This window comes from Amphibalanus amphitrite, unplaced genomic scaffold (assembly GCF_019059575.1).
Source record: "Amphibalanus amphitrite isolate SeventyFive unplaced genomic scaffold, NRLGWU_Aamphi_draft 000740F_arrow, whole genome shotgun sequence".
Taxonomy (NCBI): domain Eukaryota; kingdom Metazoa; phylum Arthropoda; class Thecostraca; order Balanomorpha; family Balanidae; genus Amphibalanus; species Amphibalanus amphitrite.
Window position 1 is genome coordinate 283,759 of NW_024882234.1, and position 22,481 is coordinate 306,239.

At 49.0% G+C, this 22,481-nt stretch overlaps 2 protein-coding genes across 6 annotated transcripts in view; one reads left to right on the plus strand and one right to left on the minus strand.

The window, feature by feature from the left end:
- LOC122365459 (receptor-type tyrosine-protein phosphatase S-like) overlaps positions 1 to 16,438 on the minus strand; it is a 70,695-nt gene extending 54,257 nt beyond the window's left edge. The window contains exons 1-4 of one of the 5 annotated variants that reach the window (XM_043336661.1): positions 16,428 to 16,438; positions 13,986 to 14,097; positions 12,982 to 13,096; positions 12,526 to 12,590 (exon numbers count right to left, since the gene is read on the minus strand). In XM_043336661.1, the coding sequence (XP_043192596.1) occupies positions 12,526 to 12,590; positions 12,982 to 13,096; positions 13,986 to 14,085 (280 nt within the window). In that variant the 5' untranslated portion in view covers positions 14,086 to 14,097; positions 16,428 to 16,438. The other 4 variants (XM_043336662.1, XM_043336665.1, XM_043336659.1 and 1 more) reach the window with 4 other exon arrangements.
- Positions 16,439 to 19,950: 3,512 nt separating this feature from the next.
- On the plus strand, positions 19,951 to 22,463 carry LOC122365449. The gene is made up of 2 exons (XM_043336645.1): positions 19,951 to 19,999; positions 21,952 to 22,463. Exon 2 carries the CDS (start codon positions 21,956 to 21,958, stop codon positions 22,445 to 22,447), a length of 492 nt encoding a protein of 163 aa, XP_043192580.1. The 5' UTR covers positions 19,951 to 19,999; positions 21,952 to 21,955; the 3' UTR covers positions 22,448 to 22,463.
- The last annotated feature ends 18 nt before the right edge of the window (positions 22,464 to 22,481 follow it).

Below are 22,481 nucleotides of genomic sequence, written 5' to 3' on the forward strand. Positions count from 1 at the left end.
TTTGTTGACGGTATCATCTGCCTTACCTTCCGTCAGCGACACGCGACATTTCGTTTAGCACATGCACACCGTTATATTAGCCCTGCCCATGGGAAAACTGCTTTTACAGCTGCCCGCACCGCATCGCGTCGGTGTGTCATTCTGTCCCTTGCTCCTCGAGCCACCTGACGGACGCGCGGGTCGCCGGCCCGCCTGGCGTCGACACTGACACGGCCTCATCAGGGGCGACTGTTTGGAGCGTGTCCTCTCCGGTCCTAACAGAGGCGGGCGGCGTCTCTGCGTCCGCCGGTCGTTAACCGGGCGCCGGCAGCAGGCCGACACACGCTGCCGGTTCGGCGCCTGCCGACCAGACACATAACCCGGCGACCGGCCGGTCGGCAGCAGCGGCACGACTGTCCCGCGCACCCGGGCACCGGGGCACGGCGCGAGGCCGTCACGGCACGGCGGAAAGGACACAGACATTTAACTGGGAGGGACCGAAGTCAAAGGAAAGTTTCAAACCCCCGGGATTTCCTGCCTCCAGGTTATCTCCGCCCTGTATTTCAGGCACATAAACAATAATCGGGTTGAAAGGTGCCGCCACCTATGAATGAAAATGTCCTGGTCCGGCGAGAAGCGAAGTATTGCCTTTATAGAAGTGACTACAAAGAATAAGCGGAGTCTGCCCTTCCGGATGCACAACTAATACAGCCACCGCGTAGATACCAAATTTGTCCCATTATTGGCTGGCTGGACCACGCCGTCCGAGCCGGGGGCGTGTCCGCGAGCGGCGCCGCGGCGGCGACTGAGGTCGCCCGGCGGGGATTACCGCCGGGAGCACAGCCACGGCCAATCAAGGTGACATGTGTCACCGCCGCCGCCAGCGGATCACTGCTAACAAATCCCCGGTCGGCCGGCCGCGCAGTGTGGGAGAGCCGCCAGCGGCCGCGCTGGCCGGCGCGGCGGAACAGGGTGCGTGGCGCGGCCGTACAGGTAAGGTGGCAAAGCGGAATAGGATGGGTGGCGAAGCGGAGTAGAATAGGTGGCTCAGGGGAGGGAGAAACCCCGTGCAGGGCCCAGCAACTAACGAGGAGGTCGCACCCCGAGTCCCAAACAGACGAGGCCGAAACAACATAAACATCGAACTACATATATAACTTTACATGGGCATACCATTTACCGTAGCTAATAATAAAAAGAGAACGCTGAAAATGGCAACAATACTCGGGGTAGGATTAGAAACGTTTAATGAAAAACCGGGCGGATCCAAAACAGGATTACTTTCGGTCCTGGAAAACCCAGCGACCAGCGACCACTTTCATTGGTAAGCTGTAGGTTTCATTAGATTGCTGAGAGCTTATGAGGCTATAGTCCAAGGATGGCAGCATCCGAGCTCATTAACCTCATCGCAGGGAGAGGGGGATGAACAGAGAACACTCGTCCGCCTTCATACGTCAGCTCATAAATATTTTTTTTTTAATCATCGCTATTTGATCAGGCATCCGGATACGACAAGTAAGGATATGTCAGCATAATAACTTCATGCCACTAGCATAGCATCAACCTGAGCGGGACACCGTCGCACGGTAAGCTCGGTGAGGGAAAGGTAGTTGGGGATCAGCGCAAACGGAAGTACATTGTACAAATGAAGATCCCACTTAGATTGCTGCACCGAATACACAACAGTGCGACACGGTGGATTCGAGGAGCGAGCGGCGAGGATACTGGCTCTATGTACGATACTGCCACGACCAGCCGCTTGGTCAACAAGAGCATTTATCATACAACTTAGCCTGAAATAGCGTTATGAAGAAACTCAATTCAGGGGGCGATATCAACCAATCACAGACACAGCAGACTGAAAGAGAAGCAAGCAATGAACATTTCTGGCGAGAAATCCAGATATGTTGTTTTACATATTGCCGCGAAAAGCCCAGATATCATGCAACGTACAATCAACCACCTAGTTTAAAGTCGTCCGCAGACCGTCACCGGGCCGCAGCCGGCCGGCGGCACTGGCCGCCGTGCGCTGCGTCCGTCCGTACCTGGGCAGGGCCGGCAGCTCCAGCAGGCGCGGCAGCAGCCGGCCGGCGGCGGCTCGGAGCTCATCGGGCCGGCGCCGGCAGCGCGCGCCCCCACACTGGCACGGCCGGCCGGCCGGCGCCGCGCGGAGCGCCTCTCCACCCACCGCCATCGACCTTGCGCCCCATGTCTCACTCGCACCGGCAGGCGCCGAGTGATAGCCCCCCGGACCCCAATCGATAAGGGGCGCCGAGACGGACACGGCCGTCACCATCAGTCACTCGGGTCACCGCGCCACCCGCCGGCACGCCCGTCAGCAGGTCACGGGCTCCGCCCCGGGTCGGCCGAACTGGTGACCCGGCGCCGCCCGGCGGCACCTGACCGACACACCTGCCGCCGGCCGACCGTTCCCGTCGGCCGACCTTTCCGCACAGATGCTAACGACGCCGGTGCATTGTGGGTGCGGCGGCGGCGAGCGAGACTGTCATTAGGTGACGCTCACAGCCGGCGACACGTCCCGCTGTCACGGTACCAAGGATAAGATGTAGATTAGAATGTCACGCGGACGGAACATCTGGCTCCACCGTCAAGCAGTAGCTGCATCATAATGTCGCTTCATGTGAATGTTTAGAGATTCCGAGATCCAAGAGCAAAAGACAGCCCATGACTTATGACCTATGGATAGTCGAAATGACAGCGCACCTTTGCCATGCAGGCCAGCTGAAAAAAAAACGATAAAAACGTATCATCCTGGACGAACAGGAAATCCAGTTTCATGGTAACAAATGGATAGGTACACCCAGTGGCGTAGCCAGAAATCAGCGAAAGGGGGGGCCATGGTGCTCGAGGGGGCGACTTTTTCCCTTGAGAGGGGCGCCATTGTCAGCTAGTGACAAAAATCTAGTGTCTGTCTAAAATGTAATTGTCTTAAATGATAGTTTTGCATAAAATAGGCAATGATTCGATGCAGCTCATCACGGGGAGTCTAATGGTGGTCATTGTTTTGCGCTACGAGGTTTATAATTGCGAAAAATCGAGTTTGAAAAATGTTACGTCATCAATTTTGAACAGTTTTTTTCGCTATAACTTGGACAAGAAAAGAGGTATCGATCTCAAATTTGGTATGTAGATAGAAGGCGTTAGGGACTATCAAATGTATTCCGTTTTTTATATTTAAAAATTTTGTTGGATTTTTCGGCTATTATTTTTGAAAAAAAACTATTTTTGATTTCTAGGGGTCAAAATCCAAAAATTTTAAAAATCAAGGTAGCAGTTTTGTAGCCCTTTTAATTCTACATCTTTAATGTTAGAAACATTTTTCTGTATCTCTAAAGCTGTAGGCCTGACAGCTCTTCCCGCGAGACCTTTTTTGGGTCGAAAATGGCAAAAATGACGTCACTCTGACGTCATTAGCGGCCAACCTATCATAGCCTTTGGAGAAATTATTGGTCACAATGTGCAATAGCTATTCACGGGAGGGTACTGAAAGTTTGGTGACGATCGGCGCAGCGGTTCAGGAGATATATCGAAAAAGCTAAAGGGGGGGGGGCAAAAAATGCCCCCCCACCGCCTGGAAGGTTAATGCCAAATTCTGTTTCATTTACCTTGTCTCGAAAAATTGAACACGATGCCAGTTAAACTAATCTCGTGCAGGTCTAAGCCAAAAGTTATTACAGATAAACACCCTCCGCGAAAACGTATATTTTGAGGCTATGACGTTTTTCTTAGGTAAAATCTGAGACAACGTATAAGAAAGAGCATAAAAAGACCTCTCGAATGCGCTTTGCTGCGGCGCTGTAGCTCAATCTCTTTGATCCTGACTTATGCGCCGCCTTGTCGAAAAATGTCAAAATCGGCGAAATTTGATTTTCGGTTGTCTCCGGTGACCTGACCTTCGACCAGTTCGACCTAACCTTAAAAATCATCTAAGTAATTTTGTAATAGTTTTCGACGCTCTTTCGAACGCCGCCTTCTGCGTGTCTCGACGTGACCCACAAGCTGAGTTAGAAGTGGGTGCTCAAACACCCCCAACACGTTCAATAAAAAAACGCGTGAGCTAGGGGCGGCACCGCATTGCTTGGCGGGGGCGGCATCGCAATAATGGGTGGCGCTGCGCTGAGGTACACCACTTGAATTGAGGGGTAGCATTGTACGGTGAAGGGGCGGTATCGCAACGAGGGGTGGCACTAACGAGGCTGCCTTATAAGAAACGCTTGGCACATCCTAGCCCAGCTTGGCGCCGCCTGGCTGCTGCATCTTGAAAAGGGCCTTGGATGTCGATGAGAAAGCCCCATTGCCAAATAATTACCTAGTGTCAGTGGTTTCAGGGGGCGGGGGCGCTATCGATCTTGAATGGGGCGGGGCGACTGAAGTCTCCATTCAGATGGGCGTCAGCGTCTACTGGAGGGCTCCAACGACCTCGAATACGGCGAATGTGATCTTCAGAAGGGCACCGGGTGCTCTAGATGGGTGCAGTGCTTGGATGGGGTCACTGCTGCCTTCAGTAGGGCGTCGGACGGTCTGGATGGGATGGGCGCCATTCATCTCGGATGGTCCGACTGGGATTTTCAGAGGGGCACTAGTGTTTCAGAGGGGCGCCATTGATCTAGGATGGGCCAACTGAAATTCCGGTTCTGGTGGGCGCCAGTGGCTCTTGAGGGGCGCCAGCGAACTCGGATTGATGGGTGCGACTGTGATCTTTAGAAGGACGTTGAAGGCGCCATTGGGCATGGATGGGGCCACTGCTGCCTTCAGCAGGGCGTCGGACGCTCTGGAGGGGCGCCTTCGCCTTGAGCTTGGGTGGGGCGATTGTAGTCTCAAGGGGCGTTGTCTCGGATGGGGCGAATGTGATTTTCAGAGGGACACCGGGTACCTACTCTAGAAGGGCGCCATTGGTTTCAGAGGGTTGCCATCGATCGTAAGATGGGGCAGCTGTATGTAATCTCCGTTTAGATGGGCGCCAGTGACTTTTGAGGGGCGCCAACGACCTCGGATGAGGACGACTGTGATCTTCAGAGGCGCGCCGGACGCTCTGGAGGGGCGTCATTGGGCTGGAATGGGGCGACTTTAGTCTCAAGCTGGACGACTTCGGTCTCAGGGGGGGGGGGGGGCGCTAGTGGCTCTTGAGGGCGCTATTGATTTCGGATAGGGCGACTGTGATCTTGAGAATAGTGCGGGTGCTTTAGAGGAGCGCCAGTGGTTTCATGGGGCGCTATCGATCTTAAGGATGGGCCGATTGGGGAAAGCTGTGAACTTCAGAGGGGCGCCGGGTGCTCTGGAGGGGCGCCATCAACCTTAAATGGGGCGACTGTTCCGTTCAGATGGGTGCCAGCGGCTCTTCAGGGGCGCCATCGACCCTGGGGATTCGGAATATTCTGGTTTCCGGAGGGTCGCCCTTCAACATTGAGGGGACAGGTCCTATTTCGGGGTGCCCTGGAGAACATTGGGGTGTCCAGGCACCCCCCAAAGAGATATTGAGCTCGATCCCTGCCTGTACATCACTTTTTAATTCATGTTCCCTCTGTAAAACGGCACCAGCCTAGTCGGCGCTAATTGGGGCGCCATCTTGGCGGCTGGGCGGAAAGGGGGGGGCCATGGCCCCCCCTAAATACGCCACTGGGTACACCTTTGACCGTATTTCAGGTTTTCGTGTCAATTCAACGGGCAAATACTGGCTACATCCATCCTTATCCCGAGCCAGATAGGTCGCAGGCCACACTGATGTCAGTCTCCAAACGACGGTGCGTTACAATAAAAGCAGCCAAGGATACAGCAGTGCAGGGCCCGGGACCCCTTCCTCCCCCCCCCCCCAACGACCTGCGACGAAGAAAAGCGTGATCATCGACCATTAGCACCGAAGACCCGAAAAAGGAAGACCCGGATATTCACCGCCCGCCAGGTCAGGATGGAGCGACTGGCCCATGCGCCCCGACAGGAGAGGTAGTCGACACCGCCCACTGGGTCCGGATGGAGCGACTGGCCCATGCGCCCCGCCAGGAGAGGTAGCCGACACCGCCCACTGGGTCCGGATGGAGCGACTGGTCAATCCGCGCCGACAGGAGAGGTAGTCGACACCGCCCACTGGGTCCGGATGGAGCGACTGGTCTATCCGCGCCGACAGGAGAGGTGGCTGATGGATGACCGCCGGCTGACATAGACCGTCGGCCGGTATCCTCGACCCCGCCCACTGAGATCGTCCCCCCCCCCGCTGGCTGAGATAGACCGTCGGCTGATACATCCTCGTCTCCCTCCAACCGAGATGGCCCGTCGGCCGCCGGCGACACAGTCGCAGTCGATACTTCCAGGACGCACGGATAGTACACGCCATGGACACCAATTGCCACTAATATGAACCACCATTTGAGTCACTACCTCAGATCTTGAAAGGGAAACTATATTAGCCTCTTGAATCCTCAGGAAAAATGACTTATCATTAAGTCACATGACCTCATGAATGCATACTGAGATCATATGCACCATTTGCCAAAGAAAATGAACAATAAAATCGTACTGTGAGACGAGTTTATATGTTTGCTTGAATAGCACATTTGGCGTTCCAGTCAGCCCGGTAGAAGCACATCACACCACCTAAAATGAAGCCATTCTAATCCAGTCCCTGTTATGGACAGCGTGCCTCGATGATTTAACCGGACTCATTTATCACATCCGACTAACGCCCACTGCAGCTTATGAAACTAAATGTTCCGACGAACAATGGCGCTCCGCGTGGAACTCAGAGGCCAGCGCCTATGCAAAAGAACGTCAATCAAGACCAAGGCTTGACCAAGGCCACGATATACAATACATATAAGAATAAACTATCGGTATGTATAATTGTAGCACATTTTTCATGGTCAATTTTACAAAGAGCCAGGGTTAAATGGCCCTCCTATAGTTATTGCTCCTAGGAAATTCCTGAACTCATTAGCTGGCCGCCAGCGGAACTGCGCCGCTGCCGGCCAGCCGTCTCTGACGGCGCCCTTTGGCGTGAGAGCCGACCACTGGGCGTCATTGTCAGCAACCAATGCCTACACTCACACACACACACACACACACACACACACACACACATGCAGTTCGCCGGCTGCAGACCTCCAGCGGCGCTCAGCTGTCACAGCGGCCCGCACCGCACACAATGCTACACGGACCAGCACTCCAGCGGCGCTGCCACCAATACGGCAAAACCAACGGCCAATAGCCACCTGATCACTCAATGAACTCAATCACTCAATGCTGTACGACTCGGCAGGCGTGCTCTGCCGTTTGCCGTCCGGTACTTGGGAAAGTACTGCACCATGTAAAACCTGAAGCATTTCCCACAATATGTAAGAGTATAGAGCATGACTGGTGACTGGCGACACTTAAACAAGACATGCGCTTCAAGAAGCCTTAGGTTTGTAAATAAAGATCGTGCCAACTGAAGCAGCAGAGAAAACAGCACTACAGGGTGTCTCATAAGTTCGTTCTCACATTATATTTGCATGTGAAACAGAGTACATTGCGTCTTGATATATTTGTGACCCCTCAATGTGCTCCCCATTTAATAGGCAAACACATGAACAAATGCTGCGGCATGCCAACCGGCATGTTTGGCTGCATAGCAGGCTTAAAATTAATCCAGACTGACTTGACATGCGTCGTGAGTTCCTCGAGGCTGGAACAGCGCTACGCTTCGACGAGTCTAATTTTCAGCATGACCAACAAATTTTTATGAAATTTTGATCCGATGAGGTGCCTGGCATGTGGTTTTGCCACAAACCCCTGACATAGTCTCCTTGCACCGCTTTTAAGCTTTGCTTGACCTGTGCACTGATGCACTGTCTTGCCTGAAGATGGGCCTACGACCTCTCGGATGCCATTTTCTCCTCTATAAATGTGTTCATACTCGCGGTTCGAGTTCAGCTTAAGGGTTGAAACTCCTCCTAGATGTTCTTGGAAAAGCATTATGCTTCCCAAAGCTGATTCTGGGACAGCAATCGCAACCTGGTCAGCGTCTGGACGCCTATAACCCCACAATACCGTGACCTTGGCCTTTCGCATAGGAACATAACGGGACGAAACGGAGGCCTCCTCCTTCGCCCTTATGGGGTTGTTTTCGGGTTTGGACGGGTGTTTCATCTCGAACGTGGACTAGTTAGTCCAGATGACCTGGTTGATGTCCTCAGCCCTTTAGTTTTTTTAGCCTCAGGCATAACGAAACTCATGTTTGGCCATTTTAAGACGTTTTTGACTGTTTTGAGCCCTCCGGTAAGAAAAGCTTAAGTCACCTTGAGTTATGTACCCCGAAAGAACACTATTAGACAGCTGATAATCCATCCTGAAATTTCTGCTTACAACTTTCTAACCCTTTGACCTTTTTGATGGCCACTTTGGCGCCACACAGTTTTGGCCACATGGCTCACTCCTGAGAGCTGACAAAAAAAAAGAGGATAAACTTACAATGATTGACTCCCGACAAATCATCGGTGTCACTTGCTGACTGTGCGTCCAGTTAGCGATGGACATTGTCTACAGACTGGTAGGCCTCAATCACCCTCAATCGTCGCGAATGGTCACGTGCTGACTAAATACCGAGACGTACCCGTCAGGGTTGTGCTTGACTCATGAGTCGAGTCAGAGATTTGACACAACTCTGACTCAGATGAGTCAGGTTTGAGTCGAGTCGGATAAAATGTTGAGCTGTTGAGTTGAGTCAGAGTTGAGTCAGACAAAAATATTAAGGTGTTGAGCTGAGTCACAGTTGAGTCAGTAAAATAACTTTTGACATCGAGTTGAGTCAAAAACATTTAGGAACATTAGTCAGCTGACTCATCTTTCTAGAAACAATATATAAGCTTTTCTTTCTCCCCCCGCTTAGGCCTGGTCCTGCTGCCGGATTTTTTTTCCGCCCCCCCCCCGCTCAACAACTTTTTTATCTGAGTCAATTTTGAGTCAACACACTTGACTCAACAAAAAATTTGAGTCAAGTTTGAGTCAACGCATATTTTCATTGAACCGCTTGAGTCATGAGTCGAGTCAAGGGAAAAAAATCAGCTCCTTGTTTGAGTCAGAGTTGGTCAGGGCTTTCTGAAGATGAATGATGAGTCGAGTCGGCAAATTTTCTTGAGTCGAGCACAACCCTGGTACCCGTATTGGAGACCTCTATGTATGTTGCGGCGTTAGCCGTCTGTGTAGGAAACGAGCTCTCTAGCAAAAACTATTTTGTCTACAGAAATTAGTTACTTTGGAGCATATTTCTACCAGCCATGGCAACCACGTAAGCCCAGTAACGAACCAATTTCAGCGTGCCTTTAAGCAAGAGAGCCTAAAAACGTAAAATTTAGGTGAGAACGAACTTTTGGGACACCCTGTACACTAGCGTCCAGCTCTTTGATGGGTGTTGCGTTGTGCCCGAAGAAACTACACGAGTAAACGCAAATAAGCACTTTGAGCCAGGGCACGTCACACGGTCACCAGACTGCTGTTTAGGCTTCTGGGCGCTCAGAGCCAGCCGTCTTTTTGTTGACGTTGAGGCACGACAGTTGACATACTCGCAGAAAGAAAGACATCACTATCCTTACCCCACGAGTTCCCCCTTACAATCAAACGAAGGATCTGAAGGGAGAGATGTCGTGTTCTATCGACGTCGGGATGATGAATTAATGACCAATATTAATCCGCACCCCGTTGGGGTCTGCCGAGCAACGCGCCCCGTTGGGGGGGGCATTTTGACCCTCCCCCCCTAAGATCTCGAGAACCACGCAACATAGCGACAAGCAGCAAACGGTGTTGGAAAGCCCCAACGAAGAACTACCTTGTGACCCAATTTCATTGACCTCGGTCTAACGATGACGTCACAGGTCAGGTCAAATGTCGAATTTTCACCGTTTACAGGTATTTCAAGAAATATGTTGTAAAATCGAGTAAAAAGGCATATTATTGAAAATCTTCGATATATGAAATTGTCCATTAAACACATTCTGATACTTGAGGCCACTTATACCAGGTCAGGTCACTGAGGGTCACAATACGAAAGTGTCGTATGATACATGTTTTATGGCCCATTTTACATGACAAATGTGATAATGTGGGTCAGGCAGCCTTAAGGGCCAGTTAAGGTTGTTCTGGTGAAGGCGAAGGTCAGGTCAGGTAAGTCAAATTTGAAACTTGACATTTTTGCATAAAATGGGTACCGATTCGATGCATCTCGTCACGGGGAGTCTAATGTAGGTCTTTGTTTTGCGCTACGTGGTCTAGAATCGCTAAAAATTGAGTTAAAAATTTTACGTCATCAATTTTGAACAGTTTTTCGCTATAACTTGGCCAAGAAAGGAGGTATCGATCTAAAATTTGGTATGTAGATAAATAATCGTATGGACTATCCATATAGATGCCGTTTTTTCGAAATTCGAAAAACTTTCAGATTTTTTTTTTTTTGCTATTTGATAAAAATAAATCTATTTTTATATTGGGGGTCAAACTCACAAAATTTTGAAAATCCGAGATAGCAGTTTCGTAGCGCTGGCTTTTCTCTAAACGACCACATGATTGGACATCGAAACTTGAACTGCTTGGTAACTGTAGTTTTTGTGAGCGTTTCAAGATTTCACGTTTTTTGCTCATTTTTGCTCGAACGTGACCTCAGTTTGACCTCAATAACTCCTGGCCTAAGGTGACCTAAGACTTGAAATTTTGTGTGAAGGTATGGAATTGATGCCCGGGAAGGTACTGAGAATTTGGCGGCGCTGCGCGCCGCCGTTTTCTTGCTATTTAGGAAAAACCACAGGGGGGCTATATTGCCCCCCGCCCAACGGGGCGAGGGTTAAAGCAGGCCAGCAATGAACACGTCCAAGTGCAAGTGTGATTGGTCGGTCGACAGAAGCCATGGGGCATCATTCGTTCTCATTAGTCCAAGCGAACAGCTCCGCGAGCACAACCAGGGTTGGCAGCGGCACAACCAGGGCAGCACAGGAGCCTATTCGAGTACCAATGCGTTACCTCGCCCTAACCGGCCGAGCCACAACAAACAACTGACTGACGCAAGACGATTAATACGCGGCACCGCACCTAGTATTGGATACAACTTCATGTCGTGTCTATTATACCCAACCACTTGATTGACTCCTAATCACCCACATTGAAACATGAGCCGGGATCTGGTCGAGTGGCAGGTCCCGGTGGAGCTCTACTGCGCTCGGAGGTGGGAGGCCTGGTCAGTGGTACACAAACAGACCGGGATGCCGGCGGACAGGCCGGCGACAGCGGCCCTGCAACGACGCCGATTCCGTCCGGGTACGGCGGAGATCAGCCGCGGCCGCGGCAGGGACCAATCACGGCACACATACCACGGCATGGCTATTGGCTACCTCACAGAGGGACGTTCAGCCAAGGCATTGACGACAGTTCGGTCACGGCTGTTCAAGATCTATGTAGTGCTGCCTCAGCCCTCAATAAGGAAAACACGCATTGTGAGAAATTGCATGCAATGGAGCAAACTACTCAAAAGAAAGTCTACCCCGCAAACTTGTTGGGGTCATGTTCGTCAATAATATGAAAGCATTTCAAACGCTGTGATTCCAATTAAAAACTACACAACACAGAAAAACAACCAAGCAACGACCCTCTAATCGCGGGGGGGGGGAGGTAGGGCGGTGGTCATCGGTGCGTCTTCAATCGCGAGGATGAATTAAATAAACGTCATTCCGCAGGCACGCCAAAACTCATACCTGGACAAATGATCCCTTAGAATAAAACTCATAGAAAGTACTAAGCAGGCGGAAATGGCATTATTATAACAAAAAAAAAAAACATACCAGCCGCTCACCGAAAAATCCGAAATACAGCACAAATAAGTGGGTCATGCAGGAAAATGTTACGAAAAACGCACACCATGGAGGCTTACCTTTGTTCAGCCATGGTCTAGCGGGGAGAAGAATAAGTTTAAGTTAACTGATATCTCAAAAGGTGGGAGCTGTCGTTGCGTATAACATGGCTTCGTTATACATACCGACAACATAATTCACAGAAGTGTCCTTTTTCAAAGTTTACGTCAATCATCAATTTCATATTCCACCGTTGACAGCTACTTGCTAGTTCCGTTTATAAACCCAACGGTGACCCAACATATAGGATAATGGAAACTTATTAACATAAGCATTCATCGCTTATACTATAGTCTGTTCCATATCAAGCTTGCAGTCTGAGTTTCTTCGGCAGATCGCTCCTCCGCTCAAGAATTTGCGTCTTAAAATGTGAGAGCTGTATATACAGAAATCACGCACTGCTTTCAGCAGGGCACTTCGGCTGCAAACTTGAAACGGAACAGAGTATAGATGATTGGAGCTTCCGAGTCCGCGGCGAGCGTTGAAATAAACTCCCTAAAAAGTATCGAAATACGGCAAAATATAGACATTTCCGCCCAATGATTATCAACCGATCAATACACAACCCTGGATATACAATGTACAGATATAAAGATACACACCAATATTTGCCATTTGCCGTGGACTGTTGCATCAATCAACTCTGGCAGCGACGACCACTTACCGTGAATCAGCTTGAAGATGGCGCGCTTGTTTTTGGACACAGCCTTGGGGTCCTCCGCTAGTCGACTGTGGGAAACGGACAGAACGCGGTGAGCACTCGAACCGAACCTGGGGAAGGCTCGTTGCATACGTGTATTGGATCCGTTATTTAACGAATACAAAACACCCCCAGATGAAAAACAATATACAGCATGCGTGATGGAGAAATCGCAGGTTAAAGTGAGACCTTTTCTTCTTCTAGTGACAGTCACAAGAGCCTAAAAACAAACAAATATGAAATAACTAAATAAAAAGGCGATGCATAATGTACAGACGAGCAGGGCAGGAGAAATCAAAATACAATAATTAAATCGCATGAATCTTTACCCTTCTCATTGTAAACGCTTGCTAGCGCACAATTTACACCAAGACGAAAATATCGGCCCTACGAGTCACCTAGTGGCAAACAGACACTGACCTGCAGTGTTTGATGGTGGCAAACAGTAGCGGCAGCGCGATGAACATGACGCAGCCGAACCACCACCACGTCTTCTCAGTCACTTGCCAGCCGACCGAACAGCAGTCCTTCGGCACTGGCCGCACAACAACACAACGACGTCAGCGGCATTTACCACGGAGTCAGTGGCGCACACTGCACGGCGTCGGCGAACACACCACGACCGCAGCAAGACACAACATGGCGTGAGCGACACGGACAATAAGGCGTCAGCGGCATATAGGTACCACGGCGTCAGCGGCACACAGAGAATGCAGTGTCAGCGGCACACACCACACGGTAGGCGTCAGGAACACAGTGCACGGCGTCAGCGGCACACACCACGGCGTCAGCGACATATACCACGGGGTCAGCGGAACATAGAACACATCACGGCGTCTCGGAAGCACACCATACGGCGTCAGCGACACACTGCATACAGCACGGCATCAGCGAGACAGCGACACACTGCATACAGTACGGCGTCAGCAGCACACTGCATACAGTACGGCGTCAGCGACACACTGCATACAGTACGGCGTCAGCAGCACACTGCATAGTGCATACAGTACGGCGTCAGCGACACACTGCATACAGTACGGCGTCAGCAACACACTGCATACAGTACGGCGTCAGCGACACACTGCATACAGTACGGCGTCAGCGACACACTGCATACAGTACGGCGTCAGCGACACACTGCATACAGTGCAGCGTCAGCAGTATACTGCAAACACCAATGGATTAGCAAAACCACAACAAACTTTGCCAACACTACAGTACAGGTACAGCTTATTTGGTCTTTTTTCTGTTACAAAACAAATCATCAAACTCAGCCACGTCAAGTGCAACAGCAGGTCCAATTTCACAAAAAAATCACCAATTTTATCAAACTGATATAAATGAAGAGAAATAAGGCTCCACAAGTTACCTGAGATCTCTATTCGCCACATGATTAACTTGTTAAAACTTAAAAGTATTCTTACCAGTTCCATTTTCATACAGACTGATTGTGCTGTTATCGATCACTGTCCAGCCGGCTAGCTGGTAATGATCTTCTACCAGTAATTCTCCTTCAACAGACATTGTGAATGAAGCCTGAAAATCAGATGGCTTTTAAATTTGACACACTGATAGGGTGACAAAACAATAACAGCACTAAAAATGTGACTACTAATTAAGTATATCAACAAGTATGATAGGTATCCTCCATCTTGTGTCCGAAACTCGTAAAGATCTAGCATTTAGGTACCCATTTAGCCCATCTGGGACCCAGATTGAGTCCAGTGACAAGCCCAGATGTAACCCAAGCTCATAACTACTAGCCCTTGGAATGGCTGGCTGGGGCAAATGCCCTAAAAATGGGTCCATGTGTTGTGCGCCCATTTTTAACACATCCTTCAAGCTTAGAAGGATGTAGAAAAAAAGAAAGATAATAGAAAATACACATTCTTCAAGCTTAGAAGGATGTGTCTTTTCCTTTTGTTTTTATTTTGTAAATTCCTGCAGTTCTTATGATGGGATGAAGGCCTGCATAACTCAAGTTCATGCAAAGGAAAACATTTGTGGTAACATAAACAGCCGGAAGTTCCGGGGGCCACAAAAATCGACGGAGCGGTGTGTCCGAGGCCAGCGGGCGTCAGCGATGGCCGGGCAGCGTAGCAGCACGTGCTCCGGCACGTCAGCCTCTTCTTGGCACATGGCGAAGAGCGCCACGGGGCACCGCTTGTCCGGGCCAGTCCGGGCCCTGTTTCACCGGTGATGGCAGCACGCTGCTATCAAGCTGCTATCACACGTGTCAAATTGGGTTTCCTTGGAAACGTCAACAAGCCTATTCCTCCAACACTACCAGAAGTGTGACGTCAGCTCGCGAAATGGAATAGCAGCGTGCTGCTATCACCGGTGAAACAGGGCTCTGGACGCTGCTAGCACGCCGCGGAGTGGAGACGGCCGATTCGGTGCACGTACTGGAGCAAGCGGCCCCAGTGGCCCGCCCTCATCTGGTGCACCGATACGGCGTCCTCCTGGTCCTCGCCGGAGATAGAAAGCGGCGGCGTGCTCTGTGACTCGGACCAGTTGTCAAGCCATTGATGCGAGGCCACACAATGAGCCGCCCTGGTCAGCGAGCAGGCGTTTGAGGGCAGGGTGGCCGCTAGTTTCGCCAGGTCGTCCGCGCTCATATTCCCCTTGATACCAAAGTGGGCAGGAAGTGGCAAGGTCTTCCATACCTATTACCTATCTCCACACTGAGGATTAAGGCCTCACCTGGGCGGCCGCTCCTCCGCCAAGTAGACTCAGAGCGGCTCGCCAGTTCGAGCATGCACCACGCGATGACCAAGGCAGGGACGTCTCGTCCCGAAACCTCTCCAGAGACGCTCACAGAGCGAATCTGCTGCTAGATTAGCCAGAGGGCTGTTCACAGGCCCTGTGTCCCCACCACAGTCCACACACTGTCAGATAAGGTTAAGCTTCGTAATCATTACGGAGCGAGCGAAGCGAGTGTAGTCTTTCCTTAGATTAACAGAAATTTCTGAGTATGAGCGGCCGGCCGTGCGGACGCTTTTGCGAGGCTTATATCTCAGCAACCACTTGACCGATTTGCATGCGGTAATTTTTGTAGGGTAGCTTCATTCCTTCTACCAAGTATTGGACTATTCCGATGCATGTGGGTGACCCCTTATGCACGCGCCACGTGCAAAACGAAGAGGTGTCAGTTTTGTAATTGTTGCAATATATCGGTAACTACTTGGCCGATTGCGCTGAAAGTTGGCATGTAGGTAGGCACCCACTAGGCACTGCATATTCATGTGCCAGAGTTGGGGTGGTGCAGCATGTGCGCATGTGAGGGGTCGTTTCCAGATCTCAAAAACGGCTGGACCGATTGCGCTCAAATTTGGTACACAGTTAGGGACCGGTTAGTAGGGTGCCGTGCACAAGTCAGTTGGGACCCATTTTGCATGTGCGCACGTGCAGGGTGCCACTTCCAGATCTCAAGAACGGCTGGGCCGATTGTGCCCAAATTTGCCACATCGCTAGAGACTGGTTAGCAGGTTGCCGTGCACAAGTCAGTTGGAGGTACCCCCTCACAATTTCGCACGTGAAAGGCCCACCCTCTCGCTTGCTCCGTTAGTCGCCCCAAAAGGCATTATACTGGTTAGGTAAGTAAGGTTAAGTCAGGTTATATTTGGTTTCATTAGTCCTGAATGTAGTGCACCTGACTTTTTTGGCATTAAATCAATTTTTTTTGGCAAATATGTTTTATGACAATAGGTATGGTGCAGTTTTTATTTAGTTTTGAGCCTAACTAAGGTGAAAGAGGGTGATATAGACCAAAAATGACAATACCAAAGGCCATCTAAGAGAAAATACTCTATAGATGGCCTTGACCGTACCTATCAAAGTACAGAAACACTGAAAAAAAATTGTACCAGGCCAAACCAAATCATCCAATAACAGCAAGTGTCAAGTGGATTTTTTTTTTTTGACAGGTGGATGGTTTAGCGGCTTTTCCATTTGCAGGATCAGCTAAAACAAGAAATGACGTTATCATATATTAACCCTCGCCCTGGCAGGGGGGGGGTCGATGCGACCCCCCCCCCTAAGGTTTTTCGAAGATAGCGTAAAAACGGCGGCGCGCAGCGCCGCCAAATTTGGCACAGCCTATGGGGCAACCTTTTTACATATGACCTGAAAATTTCAGGTCCGGGTGACCTTGGGTCAGGTCACCAGGTCAGAAAAACCGGTACAAGGTCATGGTCAAATTTCAATTTTCTTTTTGCACCTGTCCAACTCACAGTTTTGCACTGATTTCCTTCAAACTTTCAGGATGTGCTAAGTTCACCGAGTTGTATAACATATAGTTCGGGTTTTTTGAGGTCACTGACCTGAGGTCAGTTAGAGGTCATTACGTCGTAATGTTAAGCCTATGGGAAAATACTAAATTCGGAAAATACTGGAGATATCCGCTTCGTTTTATCACTTTTGTGCTTTGAAACCACAGTACTTAACAGCAGGTCACTTGGTGCTTCTTTGTTTGGTGTACTTATCCATGGGTCAGGTCAAATGAGGTCAACTGAGGTCAAATGACGTTTTTGCCAATAACTTGGCACATAATGACGCTAGAGCTTCAAAAATGGTATCATTGTGTTCCTGGTGATCAGCCGAATTGAATGATATGCAATATGATGCAATTTGGTCAACTTTAACTTAATTTATTAATTTAAGTTAACTTAAAATTTAAGAAAAACTTTAAGTACACTTAAGCAAGCTAAAAAGTATATCATTCGACGCGCCTTGACGTGCTGAGTTCACTGGTGCTTTTCTTTTTGCTCTATCTTAATTAGATCAAAAGTTATAAGCGAAAAACTTTTGACCTGTTTTTAGCGAAATTTTTACATTTATACCCCCCAAAACCCCCCTAAATATTGACCTAGAGCAACCAAATTTGCACAGGGGCGAGAACTCCATGGGGCCCACCCAGGGGCGGCGCCACGGGTTTTCGATAGGGGGGGACGGGGACCGAAAATCGAAAATCCCAAAAGTAGATACTGATCGTGTATGCAAAAAAAAAAAAAAAAACGAGGCACGTAACGCCGCGAAACTTTGCAAGGCCCAAAACACATCGAATGGTGCATCCCGTTTCCAAACTTATCCTAGGACACCTAAGATCGATCACCTTTTCAAGCATACTTGCCTCTAAATCAAAATTTGCAGTCTTGCCAACTCAAAGCTGGTTTCCTACAAGCTGCGAATTGCTTAGGTATGAGTAGCAGTGCCAGCTATTCTTACGTTTCGTACTTTCAAATTTTCAATCTTACGTCTGGTCAGCTTCAGGGCTTCACCATCATATAGTCATGGAGGAAAAGTGGGAATGTCTTCTGCTCTGACAAGTGCGCCAAAACTGCAATATAATTTCAGAATCATGACATCACCACCTGATCGATATGCAACGGGCAGGGTGCAGCTAATGGCTAGCCGTCAGTGGTCATGTCATCGGTGGTCACTCAAAAGGCCATGCTAGGTCATGGAAGGTCACCAGCCGTTATTTGATCACACTTTCTGATGGATTTTACTTGCCAAGAGCTTCGCGGGAAAAACGAGCGCATGCACCGTTGAAAAAATTGAGTGAAAGGGTCTCAGCAAGGCCCTAAATACAGGTCCGTCGACTAAATACGGGTCTCAGGTCCGGCGGCCTCTGCAGGTGAAATGCCCCAGGGTAGGATTCCGGTGCTTGTTGATTAACTTCGTCAAAAATGGCAGTAGAGCTGTGATCTCGGCACCACTGTGTTCTCATGATCGAGCTGGCACGACCTGCATCGTTCTCATATTCACTCTCCAATCGTAACAACTACAGCAGGGATTGGCAAATGGCGGGGCACCCCCTTTGGGAGGTAATGAAGGTCTCTGGAAACCTCATCCCACATCTCTTTAGCATTAGTGGCTCTCCTTATGGAACAGGTTTCTTGACTGGTCTGTTTCACCCCAGAATTCAAAGACTAGTCAAGGTAAAACCGAGCGCACCACAGTGAGCACAATTTGATAAGCTGGTGTATCTCAATTTTCATGTAGAACCTTTCACGTATCACGGACCTAAAACCCTTTCGTGCACTCATGCAAAAGCAACTGCCATGTTTCAACAGCTGGTAATGGCATTTTCACAGCCGCTGACTAAGAAGGGGAGGGATGGGGGCTCGATTAGACCCCCAGCCGTTCGGCCGCCGACCCAACTTAGTTTTGCAGAAAAAAAACGAGTGCTATCGAACCCCTTGACAGTTGACGAGAGGGAGCCGATGCTATATCCAATTATAAGGTCTTGGGCTACTGCGTGCTTTTTTGGTCCTGCCTGTGATCTATCCGAACACTTCTCCCCACAAGTGCTGGGGTTAAATGGCATAGATTTCAAATGGTTCCTGTGGTAGAACTGCCATGCTTGAATTTGACTAATTAGGAATGGAAAATTTTCATATAGTAACGGAAATCTATGGAATTTCAGTGAACTTGGTTTTATCGGCAATGGGGTCTGGCAGTGGGGTGGGGAGGTAATAAGTAATAACCCTGCCTGGCGCCCCAAAAAGGGGGCACGATCCCCGAGGCCCTGCCGATCACCTAATAACTACAGGCATCACAGCTCCACACCTTTTGCAGATGGCCAGGACCCCCTGCGATGCATCCCAACAGCTATCTTTATTCAGAACCTGCCTTGGTTAACCAACGATGCATTAAATGCGACGGATAGCTCTATAATGCATTATTATCAACTATTGAACGGGCCTCGCCGATAGGGGGGTACTGTACCCCCCTAACTTTCGATAGCGGGGGACCTGTCCCCCCCGTCCCCCGCGGTGGCGCCGCCCATGGGCCCACCTACCTACCAAATTTGGTGTTTCTAGGTGCCATAGGAGCCAATCGCGAGGGGGGGGTCGCATCGACCCCCCCCCCCCTGCCAGGCCGTGTTATGAAAAATGCCCTGCCAGGGCGAGGGTTAAAGCACTTTTTATTGAAAAAACATGAAATTTAATGGAATGAGTTGATCAACGATAAAAACAGAAAGGGTATGCAAGAAATAACAATTTTCAACACTAACACCGATCTAATAAGAGTGTATAATTTTCCGCTGTCATGGATACCTTCGATAATTTTTATGATTAGCCGGACGTTGAATAGGGTAACAAGTTAATCATTTATTAATGTTTATGGCGAGGTATGACGACATAAAAACCATTGCAATATGATATTGAAGCAAGGAAAATTTCGATCAAATTTGCAGTATTTCTTATTTTCATATTGAAATGCATTTACCAGAAAGAAATGAATGGCTAATAAACCGTAACGGAGCTCAACTCACAAAAAAACGTACTTTTGTGTCAAAACTAATGACGTAGGATAGCTGGTAAATTGAGTTGAAATGCAAGCTACTAAGCTTTCGTAAATCAGCAAAATAAAATAAAAATTTCCACAGGAGTGGGGAGCGTCGTTTGTTGGTCGTATATAGATTTGTTGGGTGAGAAATAAGAGTCGAGAAATATGTATCGATGGTTGCTGAGATAGCAAGGCGGTGTATATTTATGTACCATATAGCATTTAGCAGTAGCACAGTGTATATAAATAATTAAGATTAGGTCTGATACCTATGCCGATGAATGGAAATTTCAATGCCGCTAAAATAGGAAATTTGAAGTTCAAATCAAATGAAATCAATCAATGAAATAGTTTCCTTCACAACTCACAAGTTAATCGTGAATTCGTAAATCGTCGGTGCAGACCCAAGACCAATCTTCGGATGAAATTTGCATTTTGCATTCTGGGCTCAAATTGAATAAAAATCATGCAACTTTCACACAATTTGAATGTTTTGCATAAGAAGTTTGAGTTGTAAGCGTTGTCTATTGCTGCGTAGTGTCACTTTTAAGCTCAGAAGTCAGAAGGATGCATTCTTTCCTTTCATGTTTACATTTTGTGAATTCCTGCATTTCTTAGAGGGTGCTTAAAGGCTTGTGTAGCTAATCTTCATATTGATTTGGACAAATCTATGTATGGCTGTTCTTAACCAGGAAAAACTAAATAAAGATAATATAACCTAGCCTGACAGCTGACCTACCTTAGCATAAGGGTAAGGTTAGGTTAATGAGCTTGACCAGGGGTCTATTTGGTGCCCATATCGTGAATTTGGGACAGGTATAGGTGACCTGACAGGATTATTATACATGAATGGATGGGTCAGCAGGCTAGCTGGTCAGACTTTTGGTGGCCCAGTGTTGGTCTAGCTTTCTTATACATTTGGTCAAAATGAGGCTATGGTCTGTTAGGCTGTATTTGTCAAGATAAGGTCCGATCTACAATTGTGGCGCTGTTGATACGAATATGAAACAGCAGAAATTTTAGGTTGTAGGTTAGGTTAGGTTGTAGGTTTTAGGTTTTAGGTTGTAGGCTGGTTGGTAGGTTTGCAGGCTGTATGTTGTTAGGTTGTAGGTTTGTAGGCATGTAGGTAAGGTTAGGTCTGGTTTTATTATGTTTTTTACTTTTATTTGTGAGACATATACCTAAGTGTCATTTTTGGATTCAGGAAGTCAAGTAATTTAAGATGATAAAAAATATCATTGAAATCTTCCCAGGACTTTATCTTGACATTTACCTGTTAGGCTAGGTGAGGGTCGGTTAAATCAAGCTTTGTTTCCTTTCACTAAGTTTATTTATCCTGGTTCAGGATTCCTCAACCAGGATAAATAAACATGGCTTTCCTCAATGAGGAAAGCCATGCAAAGAATTGTTAGTCAATTACTTGCCCTGAAATTTTGTTTTCCCCTTATTTTAGTGTAAGCTGCAGCAATGGCCAATGGGAACATCAGTCTATTCTCTGAAGTCCAGACTGGTCTTCTGTCTGTAACTTGCATTTCAAATTTGATTTCTTCCAACAGATTATTGGCCTTCTGATCACAATCTGAACTGAACCCTCTAGATCTTGTTTCTGACAAATCTCACTTAGCAGTTGGCACTTAGCAATGATGTGGCATTGGCTGCAGTGCCCCCCTAGGGTAACTGGGATCCTAATGAGGGGTAACAGCTATTTGTGGACAAAGATTTGCACAGGTGTAGATTAATGCATACAAAGATGCTAAAGGTATAGGGGCATATCTGATTCTTTCACCCGACTTCTTTAGCCTAGGCCCTAGAGCACAAGAAAAACATGGATTTTGAATTGAACATGGGTGAATTATTACCAATATTCTCTCTGTGATGTGTTAAGTTTCATTAAACATCTCCCTCAAAATAGATGAACCAGGTGGAGACTGACAGATGCTGGGCACGAAACAAGCCTTGCTTCAACAGTACTCGTCTTTATAGTTATTTTTATGTTAGTCTCTTGGTTACGAAGATTACGTCCCTCTCAACTGCATTTCTGAGAATATCTAAGTACCACCTATAACTCTGCTGCCCTTGGCGCTGCTATTACAGGCTGATGCTCCTCAGTACACGGCCCATCCGGTGGCCAGTGGGCGCTGCACAGTGTGCCGGTCGGCTGTGGCGCGGCGCTCACCTCACCCTCTGCTCGCAGCCGCCGCCGACGGACGCCGCCCGCCGCCGCCGGCAGCTGAGGGAGGCGTTCGCCGAGCAGGAGCGGCTGCTGCTGACTCAGCTTCGCATCGAGGAGCTCTCGGAAGCCGAGCGGACCGCGCACGAGGCCCACCAGCGCGCCGTCGAGGCCGGACATTTCACCTACGACGACCCGGAGACGGGCCTGCGCGTGCTGACGCGGCTGCGGCACTTTCTGCGTGGCCAGTGCTGCGGCAACGCGTGTCGCCACTGCGTGTACGGCCACGAGGCTGTGCCGGAGTCGGTGCGAGCCCGGCGCCGCTTCAACTCTGCCTTCTGGGTGGACGCCCCGCCGCCGTCGGACGAACGCGATCGGGCACTGCCCTCGGACGATCCAGAGGACGTGGACTTCGTGTAGTGAATTCAGTGGCACCCTCAGGGGCTCAGGGTAG